The 25,815-nt window shown below is 47.0% G+C and overlaps 1 protein-coding gene and 1 long non-coding RNA gene across 2 annotated transcripts in view; both read right to left on the bottom strand.

The window, feature by feature from the left end:
* Nucleotides 1-2,162: 2,162 nt before the first annotated feature.
* Nucleotides 2,163-7,613, bottom strand: LOC138353671 (uncharacterized). The gene is made up of 3 exons (XR_011223232.1): nt 6,965-7,613; nt 3,562-3,764; nt 2,163-3,056 (listed from the first exon to the last, which is right to left on the bottom strand). It is a non-coding gene; the product is annotated as an uncharacterized lncRNA (long non-coding RNA).
* Nucleotides 7,614-10,504: 2,891 nt separating this feature from the next.
* LOC138353670 (glutathione S-transferase kappa 1-like) overlaps nt 10,505-25,815 on the bottom strand; it is a 97,719-nt gene continuing 82,408 nt past the window's right edge. Inside the window, exon 3 of the mRNA XM_069306860.1 lies at nt 10,505-16,147. Within this exon, the coding sequence (XP_069162961.1) occupies nt 16,004-16,147 (144 nt within the window). The 3' untranslated portion in view covers nt 10,505-16,003. The remainder of the gene's footprint in view (nt 16,148-25,815) is intronic.

The following is a 25,815-nucleotide window of genomic DNA, read 5'->3' as shown; positions in this document are numbered from 1 at the left end:
GGAAGGAAAAGCATTTTATTATTTATTACTTAAATATAATTAGATCGTTACAAAAATATTGATAATAGGGTTTGTTTAACAATATACAATTTAAAAAAAATCAGTTTAAATTTTGTTTTGTGTTATTTAATTGTTTTTATTTTAGCACAAAATTAAAAAAAAAAATTTGTACGAAAAAATTATTTATATGTTTAGGCACTACTTTTATTACACATCCAATACAAATTTATAAAACTTTATGTGTACAATATACACGCAAAAGATTAAACTTTACTTTCGATCGTGAGAAGGTATAACTTAGATACTGTGTACTACAGTGGTTGTCACAGTTGTTAGAGTGTGGGGGGACACTTAGCTACTGTGTACCGTGTTCTGAGGCCAGTGGTTGATACAGAAACTCACCTTTCAACAGCTGTTTCTTGTTGTTAGTGTTTTGGTCACGCTGGTGTTTCTTGTTGTTAGTGTTTTGGTCATGCTGGTGTTTCTTGTTGTTGGTGCTTTGGTCACGCTGGTGTTTCTTGTTGATGGTGTTTTGGTCACGCTGGTGTTTCTTGTTGTTGGTGTTTTGGTCACGCTGGTGTTTCTTGTTGTTGGTGTTTTGGTCACGCTGGTGTTTCTTGTTGTTGGTGTTTTGGTCACGTTGGTGTTTCTTGTTGTTGGTGTTTTGGTCACGCTGGTGTTTCTTGTTGTTGGTGTTTTGGTCACGCTGGTGTTTCTTGTTGTTGGTGTTTTGGTCACGCTGGTGTTTCTTGTTGTTGGTGTTTTGGTCACGCTGGTGTTTCTTGTTGTTGGTGTTTTGGTCAGGTGGCCACATTGCACTAAGCATAGAGCCAGCAGGTGGTCACAGAGTACTTAATCCCAGTGTCTTCATGCTCTAAGCAGGACCTCAGTGACGGCATGCTCTAAGCAGGACCCCAGCGACGTCATGCACTAAGCAGGACCCCAGTGACGTCATGCACCAAGCAGGACCCCAGTGACGTCATGCACTAAGCAGAACCACAGTGACGTCTTGCACTAAGCAGGACCCCAGCGACGTCATGCACTAAACAGGACCCCAGTGACGTCATGCACTAAGCATAACCCCAGTGACGTCATGCACTAAGCAGGACTCCAGTGATGTCAAGCACTAAGCAGGACCCTAGTGACGTTATTCACTAAGCAGGGCCCTAGTGACGTCATGCACTAAGCAGGAACCGAATGACGCTATGCACTAAGCAGGACCCAGTGATTTCATGCACTAAGCATGACCCCAGTGACGTAATGCACTAAGCATAACCCCAGTGACTTCATGCAGTAAGCAGGACCCCAGCGACGTCATGCACTAATCGGAATCCCAGTGAAGTCATGCACTAAGCAGGACCCCAGTGACGTCATGCACTAAGCAGAACCCCTCATGAATGTGGGGACCCTGACATGTGAATGGACTCACTGCTCAGTGCAGTGATCATTGTAAGGCACAGTTAAACACTTGCTTTCTGGTTGTTTCTTGAATTCAATAACAATATCTCAATATTTCTGCACTCAACACTGCACTGTGTTGATGCAGTGTGCACTGCATCTGCAAAACCTGCATCCCGTTACAGGATAAGGATTTGGGATAGGACTGGGAAGGTTGTAGGGTGGAGGGTGGAATGGAAGGAAGGAATGGTACCCAGTAGCTAAGTGATCCCCACTTACTGACGACTGTGACAGTGGCCTAAGAATACGGTACACAAAGGGGATATTAATAAGGTATTCATAATATTAAAACTATTTTTGTTAGAATGAAACATAAAAAAATTAAATTAAACAATTACCCATTAAATCGGTATAGAAAACCACGACCATATGTGTGCAGGATATTAATAATTATTACCTTTTAAATTTGATTAGGTAACGACAAGAAAATATTTTAATATAAAACTTTTACGTTAATATGAGATTTAAAAAAAGGCTATAATTATTTTTTTAAATTTGTAAACACATGTATAAATTTAACATAAAATTTTACTGTATTTATTTTCTGTAATTTTATTTTACTTATATAAAAAGACACTTTTTCTGAGGTTGGAAGAAAACGTGCTCAGATTGGGGACTTGTTTATTTTATAATGGTAAATAATAAATTGATATATAATAAATTAATATATAATAAATTAATTTATTATATAAATTAATGAATAATAAATTAATAATTAATAAAATTATTATTATATAATAAATAATAATAATAACATAGTATAATGATAAGCAATTATTTTTAATGAATCAAATAGCTAATTAGGATGAATGATAAATAATTATTGACTAGTGCATAACAATAAAGTATTAAGGAATAATTATAATGAATAATCCTTAATGATAAAGGAGAGATCAATTACAATTAATAACTACATCCATAAGTAGTAAATGAAAGTTGCATTAATTAGACTAATTACAATTCATGGGAATATTTCTTAGCTATCTGCAGGCTTATCACTTTGGGGGTTCCGGCGGAGCACCCCCAATCCCGCGAGGGCCAGCGGGAGAAGGATTAAGGAGAAGGGGGTCCTTACTCTTACTAGCATGTAGACTGGGCAAAGGATTAGCTGCGGACAGCGGGACACTTGGGGACCGGCGCTGCACCCCCACCGCAGGCCAGCTGGCCGGACCCCCCCCCCCCCCCCGAAGGGCGAGGCCCGCTGGTTGCAAGGAGGCCTCAGAGTGGCAGTGCAACAACGTCCCGGACGTAGTCAGTTGGGTGTTCCAGCTGGTTGCTGGACCCGCCGTTAACTCCGATGGCTAGCCCGTCAAGAGAGCCGAGTGGCCCTGTCAATTCTAAAGGTAAGAGGGCGTGGTCGGCTGAAGGCGAGCCTAGCTCTGCGAGGGCGGCGCGAATTAATCGCCCTGAAGTGTTGCCTGTTCACTGGGCACGGGCCGGGTAGAACTTGCCGGGGGGCGCTCGTTGAGCTAGGGTATGCGTGCATCCTGCACTGCGCTTGCAGGATCCGAAGAGTGTTGATTCCTGACCATGTAAGCGATACCTGGTCCAGTCGGAGCGTGCGTCGATTTTTTGTCGCGTAGATCACCTCCCCCGGGCTGAAAGATATAAGGCAGTAAGGGTGGGCAGAAGCGGCATGCAGTGTTATCGTGACAGGCAAGGGCACAGACGAGAGGGAAACCCTAGCTGAATCAATACGGAGACGAAAACGGGGGGAGGGAGCCCGGCACAGGAATTAAGAGATTCCTTAATTAACAATCCTGGATGAATAAAGAGTTTTCCGAATAATTATACTGTAGCAATGAAGGGGGCTAACAATTCTAAGAATCTTCCAGCAAACGGAAGGGGGAAGTACCTTTGCTAAGAGCAAAGGTGGGAGAAAAGCCAGTAGGAGAGCAGCAAAGCAGCACAAAGCAACTATAAACAGGGATAATACGAAACACTATAAATCTTGAATATAACAATACATATACCAAGAACGGGTATATACAATAAAGCAATATATACATAAACCATAAAATGGAATAAGAACCAATTCTTAAAGCCAAATCTATAACATGCTTGTGTCCTAAGCGGATGTAGAATGTGAGCGGGGAACATTACCCTTGGTCTCCATCCCATCTCTGCCTCCAGACGGGTGATAGGGCTGGATAGAAGCCAAGGAGTCTGCCTTAAGTGGCCGCTGAGTGTAGTCTTGTGTTGTCAATGAGCGTCTGCAAGCCGCAGCTAGTGCGCCGTGAACTTCGACTACAACTTTTAGAACAGGAGCAAAGTGAAATCGACGGCAGGGAACCGTCATCCAGTAACTGTAATAAGGAATAATATTAAGAATACAATGTCGTAAATAATCGTACAATGTAAGAATACAATGTAATATCGTAAATAACCGATGACGGCAAGTGCCGCAGAATGGAAGAAAAATAAATTGCTGGGCGCAACGTCGGTTGGAACGCTTCAGCTGGAGGTTCCTGACTGAAGCATCGGCTGCCGGGAAGCCTAAGATGGAACTGGGGTGTTAGCAGCTGTAACATCGTCTGCTGAAACTAGCCGAGTCTGTGAGGGAACCCGCTGCAACAGCTACGGCCGAGCCACCAGCTGGCCCATCCTCTGCAGGAACAACACCGGCTGGGACGACGTCGTTGTAAAAGCCTAACAATGTAATAAATTATATTACGTGAATAATCTTAAATAAAATGGTGTAAATAATAAAATTATAAACCAATTATAACTATAATTAATTATAAATAATTATAAATTGCAAAACAAAGTATGCTCAAAATGAAGCTGGACTATAACTCGTTAGAGAAACGGGATTAACACTGAGCCGAGGTAAATACAACCAAATACAATTACGAAAAGGAGTGAAAAAAGACACGTCAGCTGGAACTTCGCGACCAGCGGCCTAGGAGGCCGCTGTGACATCCGGGCTACACCGGGCAGACAACACGTCTGGGTAAACCAGCGGCCTGGGAGGCCGCAGTGACATCCGGGCTACACCGGGCAGACAACACGTCTGGATAAACCAGCGGCCTGGGAGGCCGCCTATTTATATGACCAAATAAATATAAAACTGAAAACATCGCCGGCTTAACTCGTCACAGGAAGGACGTCGGCTGGGAAGCAGCAGTACCTTCCGACTGAATTGAGGAATAAACTGAAAGTTTAATCGCGGCAGAAAAGTTAAATAAAACGTGGAGCAAACGCAATGCATAAATTGCAGTAACAAATTGCTGAGGGAATTGACTCATAAAACAAGTGCAGGAATAATCTAAAGTCAGAGGCTTGCTCCATGCTAAATTGAGGAAAACTTTAGTCATAATACATGTCATGACTGGGAGACTAAGGATATAACAAGTTATTTTAGTAAGCGTTTGGTTAATGATGGAGGAACGTAAATCACCAAAACAGGAGCGGGCTCCCGTTCACTAAATTGACATGAAAATACGAATTCTTTTACGAATAGATTTTTTTTTTTTTTTTTTTTTAGGCAAGAGGTGTAAGCAATGCTATAAATTTCCTAAATTTGCCGCGTAATGAAACTAATCAAGCTGAAAGTCTAAATAAAGGAATGTAATAAAATTGAACAGAATTAATTAAAAATGACCGCAATAATTAGAATTAAATCCATTACTCGTAAAATCTCTTGTATATATGTACCTTACCTAAATAAACATTTGATTTGATTTGAAGTCGCTCAAGCGGCAGACCGCACGGCCAGGCATTAGGCTGGACGCTGAAAACTTGGGATGAGGAAGGGGGCCCGCGTAACCGGGCACTCCAGGCAGACCAACATCTGGTACACGCGACCAAGGAAAACACGGGAATATTGTGCTACAGCATTCGAACGAAACGTGGTGGAATTGACGTACCGGGCTACACCGGCCAGACGAAAACGTCTGGGTACGAACGTGCCGGCTATACCAGCCGGACGAGACGTCTGGGACAAATGTACCGGGCTACACCGGCCAGACGAAACGTCTGGGTACGAACATGCCGGCTATACCAGCTGGACGAAACGTCTGGGAACAACTGTACCGGGCTACACCGGCCAGACGAAAACGTCTGGGTACGAACGTGCTGGCTATACCAGCTGGACGAAACGTCTGGGAACAAATGTACCGGGCTACACAGGCCAGACGAAAACGTCTGGGTACGAACGTGCTGGCTATACCAGCCGGACGAAACGTCTGGGAACAAATGTACTGGGTTACACCGGCCAGACGAAAACGTCTGGGTACGAACGTGCTGGCTATACCAGCTGGACGAAACGTCTGGGAACAAATGTACCGGGCTACACCGGCCAGACGAAAACGTCTGGGTACGAACGTGCCGGCTATACCAGCCGGACGAAACGTCTGGGAACAAATGTACCGGGCTACACCGGCCAGACGAAAACGTCTGGGTACGAACGTGCCGGCTATACCAGCCGGACGAAATGTCTGGGAACAAATGTACCGGGCTACACCGGACTTACGACAACGTCTGGGACAAACGTGCGGGCTAAACCGGCCAGGCAAGAACATCTGGGGACGAACGTGCGGGCTAAACCGGCCCGACGAGACGCCTGGAGACGCCTACAACTAACACATCATGGCTGACTTTACATAATCACATAAAAGGCAAAGCAGAGGTTAAACAAACATAAATGTAAAACCAGCAAAGAAACACACAGCTTGACACCGCATAAGATTCATTAATACTGTAAATTAAGGAAACTTATGGAAAAACAAATCCATAAAACAAAGCTAGGGGCCAGAGGCCTGTGACACTGCAGCTAGCCTAACCTAGCTAACTTTACCTAATAACTTAAAGGCAATAGCAAAAGTTAAACAAACAAATGTAAAACCAGCTAAAGAAACATGCAGCTTGACACTGCATAAATTTCAGTAGTAAATTAAGGAAACTTGTGGGAAAACAAGTCCATGAAAACAAAGCTAGGGGCCAGAGGCGTGTGACACAGCAGCTAGCCTAACCTAGCTGACTTTCCCTAATAACTTAAAGGCAATAAGCAAAAGTTAAATAAACCTAAATGTACAACCTGCAAAAGAAACATGGGGCTTGACACTGCATTAAATTCATTAATAAGTTAAGGAAACTTATGGAAAAACTAGTCCATGAAAACAAAGCTAGTGGCCAGAGGCCTGTGACTCGGCAGCTAGCCTAACCTAGCTGACTTTACCTAATAACTTATAGGCAATAAGCAAAAGTTAAAACAAACCTGAATGTAAAGCCTCACGTCGACTGGAGAGGGTGGGGGTGGGGGGGGGAAGTGGTCAGGCCTCCTCCCGAGTGTGCTCCAAATTACAGCCACCTACTGGAGAAAACCAGTGCCCCATAACACCGAGGGTCACCACCCCCTCTAGGACCACTGCACCTGCATTTGGTCACCAAGGCTGAACCAGCAGGCGTGCATCAGAGCGCGCGCGCCAACACAGAGACAAACACTGGTCCGACGCGCCAACGACACAAACACTGGTCTGGCGCGCCAACAAAACACAAACACTACCTTAAATGTTGAGAAGGGCAGGACGCCCCTGACGGGACGCTCCTCGTCGTTGTCGAGAGGAACTGGTGTAGGGTCCATGCTGGGAGAACAGTTGAGCGGGCTAAACTTCTGTGTTTACGACTCGCTGAGCAGCAGTGAGTCGTTATGTAAGAGCAGCTGCTGGCTTGTGAAAGGGGGCCCACGCCGTCTCCGTCCTGGTTTATATAACCTCGGGTCAATGCGCGCGCAGCTTGGGGCGGTTAAAGTCAGCTTCCAGACATACGTTTTCTTCCACTCAGAAAACCCACCATTTTTGGGAAACAGTGTTCTTTATTCCTTAATTAATACTGAAAGTTTTAAAATTTTGAGTGCACAAAGCACCCATTAAACTTTGCTGTCGGCAGCGGGCTGGGATCATATATCTACTGTGTAATACGGTGATCGTCGCATTTGTTAGTGTTGGGGACATTCAGCTACTGTGTACCCTGTTCTGAGGCCAGTAGTTGTCAAAATTTAACCATTCAACAGGTGATTTTTAATGTTAGTGTTACGGTCAGGTGGCCACAGAGCAGTAAGCCTAGAGCCAGCAGGTGGCCACAGAGCAGTAAGCCTAGAGCCAGCAGGTGGCCACAGAGCAGTAAGCCTAGAGCCAGCAGGTGGCCACAGAGCAGTAAGCTTAGAGCCAGCAGGTGGCCACAGAGCAGTAAGCCTAGAGCCAGCAGGTGGCCACAGAGCAGTAAGCCTAGAGCCAGCAGGTGGCCACAGAGCAGTAAGCCTAGAGCCAGCAGGTGGTCACAGAGCAGTAAGCCTAGAGCCAGCAGGTGGCCACAGAGCAGTAAGCCTAGCGCCAGCAGGTGGCCACAGAGCAGTAAGCCTAGAGCCAGCAGGGCGCCACAGAGCAGTAAGCCTAGAGCCAGCAGGTGGCCACAGAGCAGTAAGCCTAGAGCCAGCAGGTGGCCACAGAGCAGTAAGTCTAGAGGCAGTAAGTAGCCACAGAGCAGTAAGCCTAGAGTCACCAGGTGGCCACAGAGCACTAAGCCTAGAGCCAGCAGGTGGCCACAGAGCAGTAAGCCTAGAGTCAGCAGGTGGCCACAAGGAGAGAGATCAGCCTTGATATGTAATGCCAAATTACACTATTGCACTTATATTAATAACTCAGATTCGTCATTTAACGGAGACTCAGTGTAATAAGGGCACCCTAACTTCATCTCATGTAAATGCTGATTTAATGTTTTCCCAACTATATTGACAGCCACTGTTTGATGGGGAGAAAATGCAAAAGTTTGTAGAGAAGAGAGGGAGAGAGGAAGAGAGGGTGAGGGGGAGGGAAGGAAGGGGAAGATGAAGGGAAAAGGGATAATGATTCGGACTGCTACAGATAAAGGTTTTCAGCAATGTCTTTTACATTTCCTTCTCTATACATTTACCTAAATCTCTGTTTCGTGACATTGTATAAATTTTTACAGCGATGTATGAATTTACACAAGGAAATAGTGTTTGGCCCTGGGTAATATATATATATATATATATATATTAGTATATTTTGGTAGCAGTCTTTCCTGTAGACATATATTATTAAATATGACCGAAAAAGTAAGATTAATAATTCTAACACGAATTTTCTCAATCTTTCGTACATTTCGTTTCACTGTTGGAGGTAAATAAAAAATCAATTCTCCAAAATTCATTTTTTATTTCTAGTCTGACGCGACACGAGCGCGTTTCGTAAAACTTATTACATTTTCAAAGACTTTAGTTCACAAATACACAACTGAATAGAACTTACGCATCTCCGATTTTATATCTACATTTGAGTGAGGTGGAAGGGGTGATGTGGCATTAACACAAGACAGAACAAGATGTGGTATTAATAGGGTATTAATTTCATCAACACAAGACAGAACAAGAGTATTAATAGGGTATTAATTTCATCTACACAAGACAGAACACGAAACAATGGATATTGAATAGAAGTGTTTGTAGAAAGCCTATTGGTCCATATTTCTTGATGCTTCTATATTGGAGCGGAGTCTTGAGGTGGGTAGAATATAGTTGTGCAATAATTGGCTGTTGATTGCTGGTGTTGACTTCTTGATGTGTAGTGCCTCGCAAACGTCAAGCCGCCTGCTATCGCTGTATCTATCGAGATAGATACATAGATACAGATAGCACAGAAGCCAGCAACAGAAGCCTTCCAGCAACTGGCATAACAGGTACGCCTTAACCCACTCCACCACCTGCTCAGACCCTTAAAAGAGATGGTAATTTCGGAGTATTTATACACTCCAAAGATATACCACCTCCCAAGAGCACTAGAGCAAGTGAGGGGTCATTTTTACGTTTTTTCATCCAGTCCCGATTACAGTTAATATTAAACATGTTAATATTAACATGTTAATATGAAATATGAAAATAATATGTTAATATGAAAATAATCGTTAATCCGATTTTTCACTTCCCTTGGCACTTTCCTGTTATCTCACCTATTTTTCAAGAGCATTATACCTTTATGTTCTCTGGGACACCACTCACTACCATCAACCTGTACTATAATACTTAGGATTGTTGAATTATGCTGGAGCTCCTCTGCTGCAAGTGTTGACCCTAGGGGTGTCACCTTTTGAATTGTGTGTGTGTGTGTGTGTGTGTGTGCCTCCCCAAACACCCGGCATCAAAACAGAAAGCATCGGAAAGAATATTCAAGAATGGCAAAAAGTCAGCAGGAAGAGAACAATCAGAAAGGAGAGGTGAGGAGGAAAAATGAAACATTTGAAAGAAGAAGAAAAAGCAACTAGCAAAATTAATGAAGACAGCAGCAGGAGCATAAGGCTTCAAAAGGCAAGAGGACATGCTGTCATACTGAGCATCCCACTCCGGCAGTCGCCCATCCCCTCATGACGGCAACAGGCTGGAAAGGGAGGGGGCATCTGACTCAAGTACGTACTCACCTTATTATGTTTGTTGTAATTTCCTGCAGTTAGTAGTTTTGCAAGTACTGTACTGTTTTTCCAGTGGCATAGTGGTGCTTGCAGTCAGGTCACAGCCAAAAGGTCTTCGGTTTAATTCTTATGGCAGAACTATAGCATTTGGGCAATGTTTCCTTTTACCAGATGCCTCTGTTAACCTAGTATTAAACATGCCCCCAGGAGTTAGAAAACTATTGTAAATTGCATCCTGGGAAATGTCAGCAGTTGGCTCTCTGATTTAGAGAGATCTTTCCGTGCCTGACTTTGGGAAACCAACTATTGAAAATTTAGCAATTACTAAATTTTGCCATTACTATTTTGCAATTACTGTACTAAAATATTTCCCATCTAATACCTGCAATGTGAAGCATGTTCAAGTAGAAATATAGAACTCTCAGACGCCTCTCACTAACAGTAACATTGTGTACAGTAACAGACTAAATAATTACTTTACTAGCAGTTGCACAGGTCGTAAAGACTGCACAATATGCTTGGAAGACATTTGTGCTTGGTTTATTTAAGCTACAGTAAATGTACCATTGATTAACTACTATGCAAATATAGTAATAAAGTAGTTTAGTAGTTAAAACACAAATAATTTCTACTTTTATTTGGCTAAAATATACAGCTTTTAATTTGGCATATCTTTGGAGAATAAGAAATCATAAAATATTTTCACAAATAAAATTTACAAGGCAGTGTTGGTAAGTATATAAAAGGCTAGAAATAATCAAGCCTTCATTGTAATGAAATGACCTTTCCTGGTCATTTACCGTTACATTACGTACCTCCGAGGTAAGCGCTGACCCAGCCAAACCTTAGGAAAATGCACCAAATGTCAGAGACCCACCCTTGCCTATAGGAAGTCAAGCCTAGAATATGGTTCTCTACAGAAAGCTGAAGTGCAACAAAACAAGCAACTGCTTGAAGAGAATTTGGCACCCGATGGTAATGAAGCAAGTGACAATTGCATACTCTTCCGTGATGCATCTGATCACCACCAGGTGGCTGTCTAGGTCACCTGAGGTCCCAGACAGCCTACCTCCTTGCTCACAACCCACCCAGATCAAACCCTTCCACGCCACGTGAAAGATAGAAACAGGGCCAGAATAAGAAGCTACTGAGGGCCCCACCAGAAAAAGGGATTTTGTTACAATCAACACAATTATTGGGAAGGACCCCTCAATAGCTGAACTAACTAAACAATGTCTGGGTAGAAGCAGCCGGCATTTCTTAAAAAAAAAATTAGCTAACAGAAAAATGAAGCCAGGGATTATCCATGAGAAAATGGCAGAAGGGTGCCTAGGCAGAAGAACTTTAGCTGTGAGCATCAGAGCAGTGAATTTTCAGTAAATCATGAGAAAGAATACACAGCAGACTGTGTGACGTGAACCACCCTTCGCATAACCTGGAAGAGCTTGCTTTGGAACAGGGGACATGATACAAGGGGTTGGCAAACAAGGCCTCAACTTAAAGAGCATAAGCAGTGCACAAATAATGCCACAACGCAGACACAGTACAGAGTATATGATACACCCTCAGCCAAAAAACATAAGTCTTATTCTTAGCTAAAAATGGTGGAGAAGAAAACCATTACCTAACTCAGACAATGCTTTAATGGAAGAGTGTGAGGCTTCACAACCTGCCAGCTGGAAGTCTAAGCCAGAAGAAAATCATCCTTAACTACTGTGCTGTGCCAACCGAGAAAACTCAGTCGGTGGGAAACTGTGCCAACCGAGAAAACACTTTTTGCACATATCGTACCCATTCAAAATGTGTGCGCAGTAGGTTGTGTGTGAAATGAACTCTTGAGACCTCTAGTGAGAGGCAGTCATCTTGGAAAAAATTTCCAGAATGCCCTAGGGCTGCTGGCTGGGTTAGTGTGAACTCTTTTTTTTTTTTGTCAAGGGCTGTGTAGATTATATGAACCCGACTAATAATGACATCATTGGAATTCTTTTGGCCACAGAAGCCAAACTGGCAAGGACTATGTTGAGTTTTACAATGTAGGAATAGAGCTGTCTGTAAATAATTTTTCAAATATTTTTGAGAGTATAGGTAGACTTGATATTGGTTTGTAACTGGTTATGACAACTGTCTCGCTTCCTTTATGAATTGGCGTTACTCTTGCTTTTTTAAGGATATCAAGAAAAGTGCAAACATTGGAAGATAATGACTGAACCACCACTGTTGGGGCAATAAACTACAGCAGAGAAATCTACATAAAGACAGAGCAAAGCCCTGTTGAAGTTGAATGTGCTGAACTGCTGTCCAAACAACTGCAAATTCCTGCAGCAAGGTATATGCCCATTGTGGCCGAGGAGGCGTCCCAATTTTCATGGCGACAGCTGGGAGATGAAGAAACAGTAGAGGTTCGATGCATCCATGAACAGCTCAACCAATGGAGATCACCATGGAACTGAACCTCACAAAGCCAGAAAAGGAAAATGGCAATGCAAGATTCCCCTTAAGTGAAGCAGGGCATGTGATGCACTGTCCCAACACCAGCAAAAGGATGCCAACTGGATAAAGTGGCCAAGTTCCATGCAAGGCAAGTTGAGGCCGTCCACATGGTGTTTGAGGCCCTGATGGAAAAACTGAGACCTCCCCACTACCAGTTGGAGAAAGTAGAGCAGCTGCTACAGTGGAAGAGGGAAGGAGGTATCTTACCTTACCTTGAGGTGCTTCCGGGGCTTAGTGTCCCCGCGGCCCGGTCGTCTACCAGGCCTCCTCGTTGCTGGACTGTCAAACAGGCTATTGGATGCGGCTGCTTGCAGCCTGATGTATGAATCACAGCCTGGTTGATCAGGTATCCTTTGGAGGTACTTATCAAGTTCTCTCTTGAACACTGTGAGGGGTCGGCCAGTTATGCCCCTTATGTGTAGTGGAAGCGTGTTGAACAGTCTCGGGCCACTGATGTTGATAAAGTTTTCTCCCAGAGTACCTGTTGCACCTCTGCTTTTCAATGGGGGTATTTTGCACATCCATCCATGCCTCCTGGTCTCATGTGATGTTATTTCTGTGTACAGGTATGGGACCAGCCCCTCTACTATTTTCCACGTATAAATTATTATGTATCTCTCCAAGCTGCGCTCAAGGAAATACAGATTTAGGCTCTTTAGTCGGTCCCAGTAGTTTAGATGTTTTACTGAGTGGATTCTAGCAGTAAAAGATCTCTGCATGCTCCCCAGGTCAGCAATTTCTCCAGCTTTGAAAGGGGCTGTGAATGTGAAGCAGTACTCCGCTCTAGAGAGCACTAGCGTTTTGAAAAGTATCATCATCGGTATAGCATCTCTAGTGTGAAAGGTTCTTGTTATCCAACCTGTCATTTTTCTTGCAGTTGTGATGGCTACTTTATTGTGTTATTTAAAGGTAAGGTCTTCCGACATTGCTTTTTCGTTCTATGTTGTGATTTGACTGAGTTTTGTACGTGGTTTCCGTTTTTATATTTTCATTTTTTCAGTGGCGCACAAGCTGGAACTTATCTTCTTTAAGCACCATATTATTTTCTGTAGCCCATAGAAAGACATGATTTACATCTGATTGGAGGTTTGCTGTGTCCTCTATGTTGTCTTCTCTCATGAAAATCCTAGCGTCATCTGCAAAGGATGATACAGTACTATAGATTGTATCCTTGTCTATGTTCGAAGTGAGGATGAGAAAAAAGTACTGGAGCAAGCACAGTATCCTTGGGGTACTGAGCTCTTCACGGTAGATGGACCGGATTTTATTTTGTTGGCTATTACACGTTGGGTTCTGTTAGTCAGGAAATTGTAGATCCATCTGCCTATTTTTCCCTTAATTCCTTTTGAACGCATTTTATGTGCAATAACACCATAGTCACATTTGTCAAAGGCTTTTGCGAAATCTGTGTAAATCACATCAGCATCTTGTTTGTCTTCCATGGCATCTAAGGCCATGTCATAGTGGTCCAGCAACTGTGACAGGCAAGAGCGCCCTATTCTGAAACCATGTTGTCCAGGGTTATGGAGATGCTGTAATTCCATGTATTTTGTGATCTCACTTCTTAGCACTCTCAAAGATTTTTACGATGTACGATGTTTGTGCTATCTGTAATTTTTTACCTCTGCCTTATTTCCTCCTTTATGGTGTGGTGCTATCTCTACTGTTTTTAGTATGTCAGGGATAATGCCAGTATCTAGGCTTTGTCTCCAAAGAATGTGGAGGGCCTGCGATAGCGGCTTTTTACGGTTCTTGATGAATATTGGGTTCTAAGAATCAGAATCTGGTGCAGAGTGTATAGGCATACTGTTTATGGCTTCTTCAAAATCCAGTGGGGATAGGGTGACGTCTGATACATGATTTGTTGTTGTATCGTATCCATGAAAAATTCATTTGGTTATCAATCTTTAGTGTGTCTAGTGGCTCGCTGAAAACAGTCATACTGCTTCCTCAGTAACTCGCTCATTTCTATGTTGTCATCGGTGAAACTTCCATCTCCATTTTGCAGGGGCCCGATACTAGATGTGGTTTTTGATCTTGATTTTGCATAGGAGAAAAAATATTTAGGATTTCTCTATTTCACTGATGACCTTTTGCTCTCTTTGCCTCTCCTGGGTTTTGTGTGATTCTTCTTGTAGCTTTAATTCAATTGTTTCTATTTCTCTACCTAACCTTCTTCGCCATTCTTGAGATGGGGTGCGACTCAAGTTGTTTCGTGATTAGTTTTCTTCGCCTATAGTGGGAACGATGTTCCTCTTCCAATCTGCATCTCTTCCTCTTTTTTTTTAGGGGTATCTAGTTTGAGCATATTACTAGTTCTATGAGCTTATTTTTTCCAGGCACTGGTTCAGGTTTGCATTTTCTAGCTGTTCTTCCCAGCTTATTTCTGTGAAGTCTTGGTTTATTTGCTCCCAGTTTACCTGTTTAATATTGAAGTTCAATTTGCTGAAATCAATCGAGGTAGTTGTAGTATTTTACATCAATCCCAACCAGAAAGCTGAAGCAAGCCAACTGGGAAAAAAACAGATTCCTGGCCTGCAGATAAGCTGGAAGAGTTTAAACCCACCCACACCAGTCAGCTATCGAGATAGGAAAAAACACTGTTACACTAAACGCCACTGAACACAAGTCAAAACTAAAACCCAGATGGATGAAAAGTGCAAATAGCCTCCTAAAGATCTAATGAACTAAGCCAAAAGCGGTTCAAAACCACCTGGTGAACCTGAAATGCTGTGGTCATATGTAACGTGGGAGAAGAAATTAACCCTTTGAGAACTGACAGGTAAAAAATAAAATGAACCTCTAAAGTATTCCACTTGGGGACAAGAAAGAAGTGGGGGCACCCTTTGCAACGATGGGTTGTGATGGGTTGCAAGCACACTTTTGTCAACAAATTCCGCATGGCTGGGCTGGTCAACAAAACACTGGACATGAGGAGTACTATATCAACCAAAGACCCCGACATACTACGCAATATGTCCAGAAATTCTGGGACCAAGTGTGTTGGAAAGCGCTCAGACATCATCCCATTATACTGTTATGTTGGCAGACTATGAAGGCTGGCAAGCCAAACTCCACCAACTGTCAAATGCAATCACACGCAACTGGCATGTGATTGCACATGCAATCACAATCAAGCACACAAGAACCCCTACCCATCCAGGAATCTAAGGAACATGGACACTGGTCCTGCAAGAAACTGAAGCCAGGGTCTACCAATCACAATTTTGAAAGAGAAAGGATAAAGATCAGAAAGCAAAATCCCCCAGCAGAACTGTTCCAGGGATATCAGAAGATGGATGTTGTAACCAGGTGAGCGAGTGAATAGCAGGCTGGCTGTGACTCTGGGTGACCTGAGCTGCCACCTGGTGGCAGTTTGGCTCATTCTGGTCCTGGCTCCCGGCATGCAAGGGTTGGTCTGAGGGCTCGTACATCTCTAAGACTTGACTGGACCAGCACTTAACTCTGGGAGCTACTGACATTCCCACAAGAGAAAAGTATTAAAGATTTTATTTAAGCAAAGTCTTCCCCTTAAAAAGTCTTGCAAGTCTGTAAGAATATGCAAGATCCCCAAATTTCTAGCATTATTATACACTGCATATACATGTAGATATATGAACATCCCATGCTTTTATAACCTTGTTTGAGGTACATCAGGTTCTGGCCCAAGCCATTTTTCTCCTATCTCTTGGGCTAAGACAGGAAACCTGTCTGAGCCAAAGAAGAGCATTGGCTTCCCTCCAATATGGGCAACTATAGCAGGTAATCCAAATGCCTGAAAGACAGAAATAATCTTATTACAGTTAATAAAGAAATTATTATATAATATTGTAATGATATTTTACTTTGTATTCAACACGGCAGATTAAAGCTCAATTCTTAGGAATTGGTAGGATATAAAATATGCCTATTTAAAGTCTTGTAAAAGGTAGTTATTATAATGAATTGCTGCATGACATTATAAATCTTGGGTATTATTAGTTGGCAAGAAAGAGAATATTCTTGAGAGAATAATTAACAAAAAAAACAGCATTGAATGTAATGAAACATCATTTTCTGGACGAGCCCAGAAATAGGGCTTCTAATAGCTTGCTCCATGGAGACTCTGGCTAACTGGAGCTATCAGAAAGAGATATGCTATATTAGTCTGGAGGCATCAGTCAATTGGAGTTCAGCGTACGGGACCACGAGCTCGAACTTAGCCCCCTCAAAGAGGCAAAGGAAGCAATGGCCTATGGAAACCTCCATGTATTTGGGGGCATTCCATGTGTGCCATCAACCAGGGTTAGGTACCCAGAAAGGTAGGCATAACAAAACAGACCCCACATGGTAAGAAAATTGCTACCGAAGACCGAACAGAGAGGTAGAACTCTCTCAAATCTAAAGAAACAAGCAAACAATCAAACATCATACACCGCAGCTGCGCCACTTGTCCACACAGCTCTTCCATTCCCGGGATTGGGAGCCCCGGACCCCTTTGCATCGGCTACTCACACCTCCAGTTCAGAGGCCGAGTATCAAAACAAAACAAATCCACCAACCAGAGGGATGGAGGGTGCCAGGGAGCCCCCGGGGCTCACCCAGAAAAATGGTGTTTCATTACATTTAACGTTTGTTTTCTGTGGGGAGCCCCTTCGACTCCCTGGAGCTACCAAACTAAAGACAAGTAAAAGGACTTATCCGTTAGGCAGCCGCCACGCGCTCATCAACTCAAAGTCGAGACAACTGGCTGCAACCTGTGACCCAAAGCCACATAAGAATGACTGAGACCAGAACATTTACCAACTAACAGGTGGCCAGAACCCTGTTCGACTTAAAAAATCCCCGTGCCCGAATGTCAGTCCAAGACATGTTGCCGAAAACGGCAGCCAAAGCAGCAAACTTGAGAATGTCATAAGCACGAGTATAGACTGCAGGCTGTCTAGACTTAATAAACCTGTGGGTTTATTATACTTAATAAACTTATTATACTTATACGTATACTTAGTATACATTATGTATACTTATTATACTTAATAAACCTGTGGACGACCTGGGAGACCCTAGCTAGCCCTGGAACAGGGAATGAGGGGAAACCGGATCAACCCAGAGCATATCCCCAGCCACAAAAGCCGAGGCATGCAGATAACGGGAAAGCTCCGCAACCTAACATAACACATGATGCACCCCCAGCCTGACAAACCAAGCATCAATGACCCAAGGGCCCCTCCGGAAAGCCGCCGTCTCATTCTTCGCCAGAAAAGAAGAAGACAGCTGAAACTGAACAAACCGACCACCAGGACCGAAAGAGCAGAATCCCCTGTGCCGGAGGAGAGCATGAAGCTTACCAACCCGACCCCCCACAGGCCAATGTTAACAGAAACAGCACCTTGGCAAAACGATCTTTAACTGAAGGGGCCACTACAAACCAAGGAGAAGAGAGAAAAGAGAGCACCCAGTCAAAGGACCAGGACGGCCCAGGCAGCACATGAACAGGTCGGAGGTGAAACAAAGCATGAGAAAGGCTATGGGATGGGGCAGAAGTGACATCCACCCCAAACGCAAGATAAAGAGCCTCCGCCAACGTCTCACAATAAAAGGCAACAGTATTAGGCATCATCAAATGCATCAAATGATGGTCCTGAAACAGCCAGGACAAAACAACCCGATTAGAAATAGAAGACAACCTACAAAGAGTGAGGAAATGGCAAAAAGAAAGCGAGGAAACTTCATATTGTCGCCGATACGAAGCTTGCAAGTGGGACACCATCAAAGAAGCCACCTGATCACCAAACAAGTGGTGATACACCCGCATCAATAAACCAGCGTTGAATGTAATGAAATGCCATTTTCTGGGTAAGTCACGGAGGCTCCCTAGAGCTTATCAAGCTAATGTATATTATATTAGACCGGGACATTAGTTATGGAGTTCAAACCTACCAGGGACCAGCGCCAGAACCTGGCCCCTTCAGAGATATTTCAGGGAGCAATGGCTCTGGAAAACCCCATTGTGGTTGGGGTTTTTTCTTATCTGCCATCGACCGGGGTTAGGCAACCAAAAAGGTAGGCATAACAAAACAAACCCCACATGGTAAGAAACTAAAACAAAAAAACAGAGAGGTAGAGACTCCCTACAATCCCAAGGAAACAAGCAAACAAGCAATTATCATAATTTACTGCTGCGCCGGTCGTCCACGCAGCCCTCCCCTCCCTGAGAAGGGGAGGGGTGGGGGCCCCAGACTTCACCACGCCGGCTGCCTTCAGTTCGGAAACTAGGCTTCAACCAACACGAAAAAAAACACCGACCGAATGGGAGGGAGGGTAGCCAGGGAGCCTCCGGGGCTCACCCAGAAAATGGTGTTTCATTACATTCAATGCTGGCTTTCTGTGGGGAGCCCCTACGGCTCCCTGGAGCTACATACCCAAAGAGAAGGATAATAGGGACTTACCCCAGGAGGCGGCGGCCACAAACTCCTCAATGCGAAGTCGAGACAACTGGCTGCAATCTGTGACCCAAAGCAACACAAGAACGACGAGGAGCAGGCTGGTTCACCAAATAACGGGCGGCCAGGACCCTGTTCGACTTCCAAAATCCACGCGCCCGAATATGAGCCTAAGACATGTTACCAAACACAACAACCAAAGCTGTAAACTTCCGAATGTCATGGGTGCGAGGATAGACCGCAGGCTGGCTAGACTTAATAACCCTGCGGACAACCTGGGAGACCCGAACCCTGGAACAGGGAACGAGGGAAACCGGATCAACCCAAAGCGCATCCCCACCATCCCAGCTGAGGCGGGCAGGTAACGCCAAAGAGCCGCAACCGGACACAACACATGATGCACCCCCGGCCGAACCTACCAAGCATCAATGACCCACGGACCCCTCCGGAAAGCAGCAGTCTCATTCTTTGCCAGAAAAGATGGAGAAGGCTGCAAACGGAAAAACCTACCCCCCAGGACCAAAAGAGCAGAAACCCCTGTGCCGCAGGAGAGCATGAAGCTCCCCTACCCGACCCCCAGAGGCCAATACCAACAAAAACAAAGCCTTGGAAAAACAATCTGGAACCGAAAGGGCCACCACAAACCGAGAAGAGGAAAGATAGGAGAGCACCCTGTCCAAGGACCAGGACGGCTAAGGAGGCGCATAAGCAGGCCGGAGGTGAAACATAGCACGAGAAAGCTTATGGAACGGGGCGGATCTGACATCCACCCTGAACACTAGCTTGAGCAGCTCTGCCAGCGCCGCACAATACGAGGCGACAGTATTATGCATCAAATGACAGTCCTGAAAAAGCCAAGAAAGAAAGGACAACACAACTCGATCCAAAAGATAAGACAACCTACGAAGAGCAAGAAAATGGCAAAAAAAAAAAAAAACACCAGGAAACTTCATACTGTCGCCGAGACGAAGCTCTCAGGTGGGACACCTTCGACGAAGTCACCTGATCATCATAGATACACCCGCGTCAAAAAGACCAAAAGCGAAGAGCAGAGGAGAAGGTCGAACCAGCTGCGTACCAGACCAGTCCGACCTGCTGAAAAAGGCAGAGCCGCGGGAAACGCCCCGGGTTCGGACACCGAGCCAATAGCGCCGGAAATCAAGGCCGTGCCGGCCACCAAGAGGCCACAAAGAATACTCTCCCTGGGAAGGTCTCCAACCGAGACAGAACCCGAAGCAACAGCTGAACCCACACCTCAACCAGTCCTGCCGAAAGGCATCCACCACGAACGCCTTGCAGTCAGGGAAAGGCGTCACATAGACTGGGCGACACCCAGACCACGCCGATGCGAAGAGGTCCACTTCTGGAAGACTGGCAGATCCAACAAAATGAATCGTTGTCGACCATCCATTAAGTGGACAGGGAAATGAAGCGAGACAGGCCGTTGGACTCCCCGGACATGAACCGCACGGAGAACCAAACCCCAAGAATCTAGCAGATGAACGACTTGAAGGGACCAACCCCAGAGAGCCAAGGACCGAAGAGAACCCCTGCTGTTCAGGCAATGAACCACTGGAGAACATTCCAAATGGAGCCGGATGGTCGATCCCCAAGCGACCCGAACCCTCCGAAGCGCGAACCAGACTGCCGCAAACTCCCGAACCGTGCTGTGAGCCCGACGGAACGACGGACCCCACCATCCCTGGCCAGCCTGGTGAGCACTAGTCATAAAGCCCCAGCCGAGAGACGATGCGCCCGTGAACACATCGAGCAAAGGCTCGGGAAGGCATCAAGGCACGGAACCCTGAAAACCCCGAAGAGGAAGCCAGTGATGCACCAACTGACACAAGGCCCCCGGAGGACGAACCCAACGATCGCAAGAGAGGTGGAAGGGACGTCCCAGAAGGAACCAAAACAGTCGCCGAAGCCAAACCCGACCAGGCGGGTAGATCAGCACAGCGAAGTTCAGACTCCCGCACAACCACTCGAGCAACCACTGAGTGACCTGGGACTCCCTCAGAAACAACCGACAGCAGGCCTGCAGCCACAGCAACGCCTCTGGAGGGAGAGACAAGGAAGCGGTCCAAGAATCCCAAACAAGACCCAGGCAGGTTCGAACCTGGGACGGAACCAGATGGGACTTCCTCCAGTTCACCAGGAACCCGAACCTGGCGAGCTGGGAATGAACCTTATTCCTGGCGAGCAGACAAGCTCGTCTCAGATTTGAACAGATTTGAACCTCAGATTTGCACAGTCCCGTTCCGGCACTGGAAACAGGCGGGAAACCCACCTGAGGGACAGAGTGGTTTCGACCACGCCCAAGCGCACCCACTCCAAGATGACTTGAAGCGCAGAAGAAACCTGCCCTGTTAGCCCCAAACCCCCCAAAGGAGGACAGGCTGCCTAATGCCGCCGCAGGCTGGATGATACGACCAAAAAAAAGCCCACAAATCGTGGGACCAGTGGGACCAAGCGTGGGCAAACAGAGTGAGCCTTCCCCCCATTGCCCCGTCAACAGGGCGAACTGAGAAAGGGTCGACGCCCGTTACGAGAACCCAAATGTCAAACAGGGCGATCACCGCTCCGACCAGAATACGCTGGCCCCGAAGGGAACATTGGCTCAGAAACTGGCACCAATGGCCCACCTTGACCAGCGGAACCCGGAACCCTGGCACGACCCTTCCGAGACTGCCGAAAAGGACCGCCCCGAAGAATCAACAAGTCCAACATAGGACAACAACTAGACAAAGCTGCTTGCAGAAACTGTGAGACTACAGTCCCTGCAAACAGCAACGGACAAAACGCAGATGAGAACCTAAGAGCCACGGCCCAAGCGGATTCCAAAGAGAGGGCGAGTGCAGAATGACTGCACGCGAGGCGAGAAGCAAAAAACAGAGACACCGCTTCCTTCAGGATGGGCGCAAAGAGCTTCAACAGTGCAGCCAACGCCCTAGCTGCAGAAGTCAGCGCTCCAGACGAAGGCCCTTCACTCAACTCTCCCACATCCTCCTCAAGTCAGGCAGAAGACAGCTCGAGAAGGGAAAAGAAATGTAAGACCAAAGCCAAATGCCCACGGGCGCGCAAATCCTCCGCAACCAACGATGCTGAAAGAAGAGGAACCTGCACGTAAAGCTGGAAAAGACCAACATCCCGAGAAAACACGGAAGCGAACAAGCACGCATTAAAGGTGCTCAAATTCGCCCCTCAAATAAACCTGCATCAATGTAGAAGTTTCACGCCAATCAAGTGTGCGGGTCTGACAGAACCCATGCCACGCCCCCAACGAAAAGAAAGGGCAGTCTGACAGCACCAAACCCAAATGCACCAAAAGCGGGTAGAAGAACCGAACTCAAACAAGGACGGATCCATCACAGAGGCATAAACCGGGTCTCACATGAGGTATGCAGCAAGAGCCTCCCAAGCCGCCTTTGCGGAGATACGGGAAGTAGAAAACCTCTGGAAAGACAAAGCCGAGGTACCCAAAGGAGCCCGGAACCGAACCCGGAGAGGAACCGAACCCAAATCATACTCATACAGGGAAGAGGGGTAAGAAAACCTCCTCCCCCTGCAACAATAAACCCCGCAAGGAGGGCAAAAGCACCCAAGCGCGGTCAAAGGGGGCCCAAGGCCCCCAGGTTGACTCCTCCCCAGCCCCAGGATCGCCCACGTCGGGACCCAGGGCAAAGCTGTTCTCTAAACCCTCTACCCCTGAAGAAAAGGCAGAGTCCAGGGATAAGGCAGACAAGAAGGGGGTCTGCTGGTGGGACCCAGAAGCCTCGGCAGGAGGAACCGGTTCAAATGCCTCCGTCTCCGACCCGAATAGGGCAGCCCCCAAGGCCGCCTGAGCCTCATTACTAACTAAACCCTGTGCCGAAGCCGAAACCCTTAGATGTTTTGAAGCCGGACACAGGGGGAGGGGGGGAGGTGCAGGATGAACCACAGAGGAACGACCAGGGAGCGCAGAAGGAGCCAAAGTTGAAGTGACTAATGCCCCCAGGTTCGGGTCCCTAAAACCAAAACGGGGCAGCCTCGGGACATCCGGATGGGAAACCAACCTAGCACGTTGCAGTAACCTAAACCTAACATGCAATGCTGATGCTGCCTGTACCCTAACAGGAATATCCTCAGAGTAAAACTGGAGCACAAGCAGAGAGCACGACTCCCAAGACTCCGGGTCAAAGGTGTCGTTGACCCAACAGGCAGCATGACGGAGGCAAAACAGGTGACTGTCACCCTGAGACAAGGGCACACAGCAACCTTCAAACCCGCTCAAGTCAGGCTGGAACTCGGGAGACGCATCCATTGGTCCATCGAGCCCCGACAGGGGTTTCCAGGGCCTGTAGAGTAACAACTACGGGAAGCCAGGGCAAGGTGTTATTAACCGGTTAAGAAACTCAAACAAACAAGGGGTAGATGATTATACTGAAACCCCTGGGATGTGTACAAGCACGGGGGCCTAGCAGAGGGCCACCAAAACAGTATCAAGGGAACTATAGGCCCCCGAGGCAGAACCTCAACCAGGTAAACAAAAACAAAGCAAAAGAAAAACCCTGCAGAACTACACCGTCCCCAGAGGCAACAGGAACCGGTCGCAGCTTAGGTGGCAGGTCATGCAACACCTTGACGCCCTAACCAGCACAACACCACTCCCTACCCAAGGCCTAACAAGGGCCCCAAGCCCCAGCTGGCCCCAAGGGCGAGGCAAATGCCGAGCAGCAAGAACCCCTACGAGAGCGGTTCCCGAACGCGCCAGGGAAGATAACCCTGACACGCAGGGGCAGTACTCAAAGGGCGCCTAGGGAACAAAGCCCCTAAGCGCATGCAGCCCCGGCACTGATGAGGTATTCCTGGCCACCGCACACCACACTAAGACATCAGAGAACACCACACAAGGCAAACACCGCCCAAGAATTTGAGGCCAGAGAAGCATCTATCCCGGTTAACACTAGCTTACGAACTGAAGGCAGCCGGTGCGGTGAGGTCCGGGGACCCCCCTCCCCCTCTCGGGGAGGGGAGGGCTGCGCGGACGACCGGCGCAGCAGTAAATTGTGATTGTTTGTTTGCTTGTTTCCTTGGGATTGTAGGGAGTTTCTATCTCTCCGTTCGTTTTTTGTTTTAGTTTCTTACCATGTGGGGGTTTGTTTTGTTATGTCTACCTTTTTGGGTGCCTAACCCCGGTCGATGGCAGATAAGGGAAAACCCCCCAACCACAATGGAGTTTTCCAGGGCCGTTGCTCCCTGAAACTTCTCTGAAGGGGCCAGGTTCTGGCACTGGTCCCTGGTGGGTCTGAACTCTATAGGTAATGTCCCGGTCTAATATAACATACATTAGCCCGATTAGCTCCAGGGAGTCGTAGGAGCTCCCCACAGAAAGACCAGAAGCAAAGAGCAGAAGAGTAGACCAAACCAGCCATGTACTGGACCAGTCCGATCTGCTGGAAGAAGCGGGGTTCGACACAGAGCAAGCTGTGCCTAAAACCAAGGCTGGGCCAGCCACCAATCCTGCCGAAAGGCATCGACCACGATGGATACACAGTCGGAGAAAAGCGCCACATATATCGGTAGATGCTGAGACCATGCCAATGAAAAGAGATCCGCCTCTGGGAGCCTTGGACGTTTGGCAGAGCCAACTGACCAAGTCGGCGTTGACCGTCCATTCTGTGGACAGGGGAATGAACGGAGATAGGCCGTTGGACACTCCCCAGATATGAACCGCACGGAGAGCCAAAAGCAGAGAATCCAGCAGAGGAGTCACCAGGCCCAACCCGGCGGGTAAACCAGTATTTATTCGATTTAACAGCCTATATAGGGCCGTACCCTGGTCGTTATTTCCAGAGCTCTGGTATTTCCGAAGTTAAGTGTCTATAATTTTTCAAGTAACATTCAGGTAAGATATATTTTTTACAGACAGCCACTGGGTCCACCACTCTAGTGCCTTCTACCCTGTGACGTCACAGATTCAGGGCACATTGTTTTGATTTGTCATGAGGCTGGAGTGTTCATTCTGTGACTATGTTGGACATATCTGCACAATCAAGGAACATCCGTGCACCATGTCGGCTCCAAATACACTCATTGTGTCAGTCCTGCAGAGCTTGGGAGGTAGGCAGGGAGGGAGAGGCAAGGAGGGAGGCAGGCAGGCAGAGGCAGGGAAGGAGAGGCAAGGAGGGAGGCAGGCAGGCAGAGGCAGGGAAGGAGAGGCAAGGAGGGAGGCAGGCAAGCAGAACTTGGGAGGGAGGCAGCCAGAGGCTGGGTGTTAGGCAGGGAGGGAGAGGATGGAGATGGATGGTAGGATGGAGATTGATGGATAAATGGATTGATGGAGGGAGGGAGGGAGGGAGGGAGGGAGGGAAGGAGGGAGGGAGGGAAGGAGGGAGGGAGGGATGGATCTTAAAGCAGAGACAGCGTGTGTATGGGAAGTATGGGGGGGGGGGGGGGGGTGGCAGGTGGGGGAGGTGTGTCGGTGGTGGGGGAAGGACCGGCTCACTGATAAGCCTAACACACTTGACCCAGTGAACCAGATGTTTCTTAAAATTTTGGATGAATGGATGGATGGATGGAAGGAAGAAGGGAGGGAAGGGAGGGAGGGAAGAAGGGAGGGAGGGAGGCAGGGAGGCAGGGAGAGAGGGAGGGATGGAAGGAGGGAGGGATGGAAGGAGGGAGGGAGGGAGGGAGGGAGGGAGGGAGGGAGGGAGGGAGGGAGGGAGGGAGGGAGGGAGGGAGGGAGGGAGGGAGGGAGGGAGGGAGGGAGGGAAGGAGGGAGGGAGGGAGGGAGGTAGGGAGGGATGAAAGGAGGGAGGGAGGGAGGGAGGGAGGGAGGGAGGGAGGGAGGGAGGGAGGGAAGGAGGGATGGGAGGAGGGAGGGAGGGAGGGAGGAAGGGAGGGAGGGAGGGAGGGAGGGATGGGAGGAGGGAGGGAGGGAGGGAGGGAAGGAGGGAGGGAGGGAAGGAGGGATGGGAGGAGGGAGGGAGGGAGGGAGGGAGGGATGGGAGGAGGGAGGGAGGGAGGTATGGAGGGAGGG

This window comes from Procambarus clarkii, chromosome 59 (genome assembly GCF_040958095.1).
Source record: "Procambarus clarkii isolate CNS0578487 chromosome 59, FALCON_Pclarkii_2.0, whole genome shotgun sequence".
Lineage (NCBI taxonomy): Eukaryota > Metazoa > Arthropoda > Malacostraca > Decapoda > Cambaridae > Procambarus > Procambarus clarkii.
Note: the sequence above shows the minus strand (reverse complement) of the source record. Positions and strands in the feature narration are given on the sequence as shown.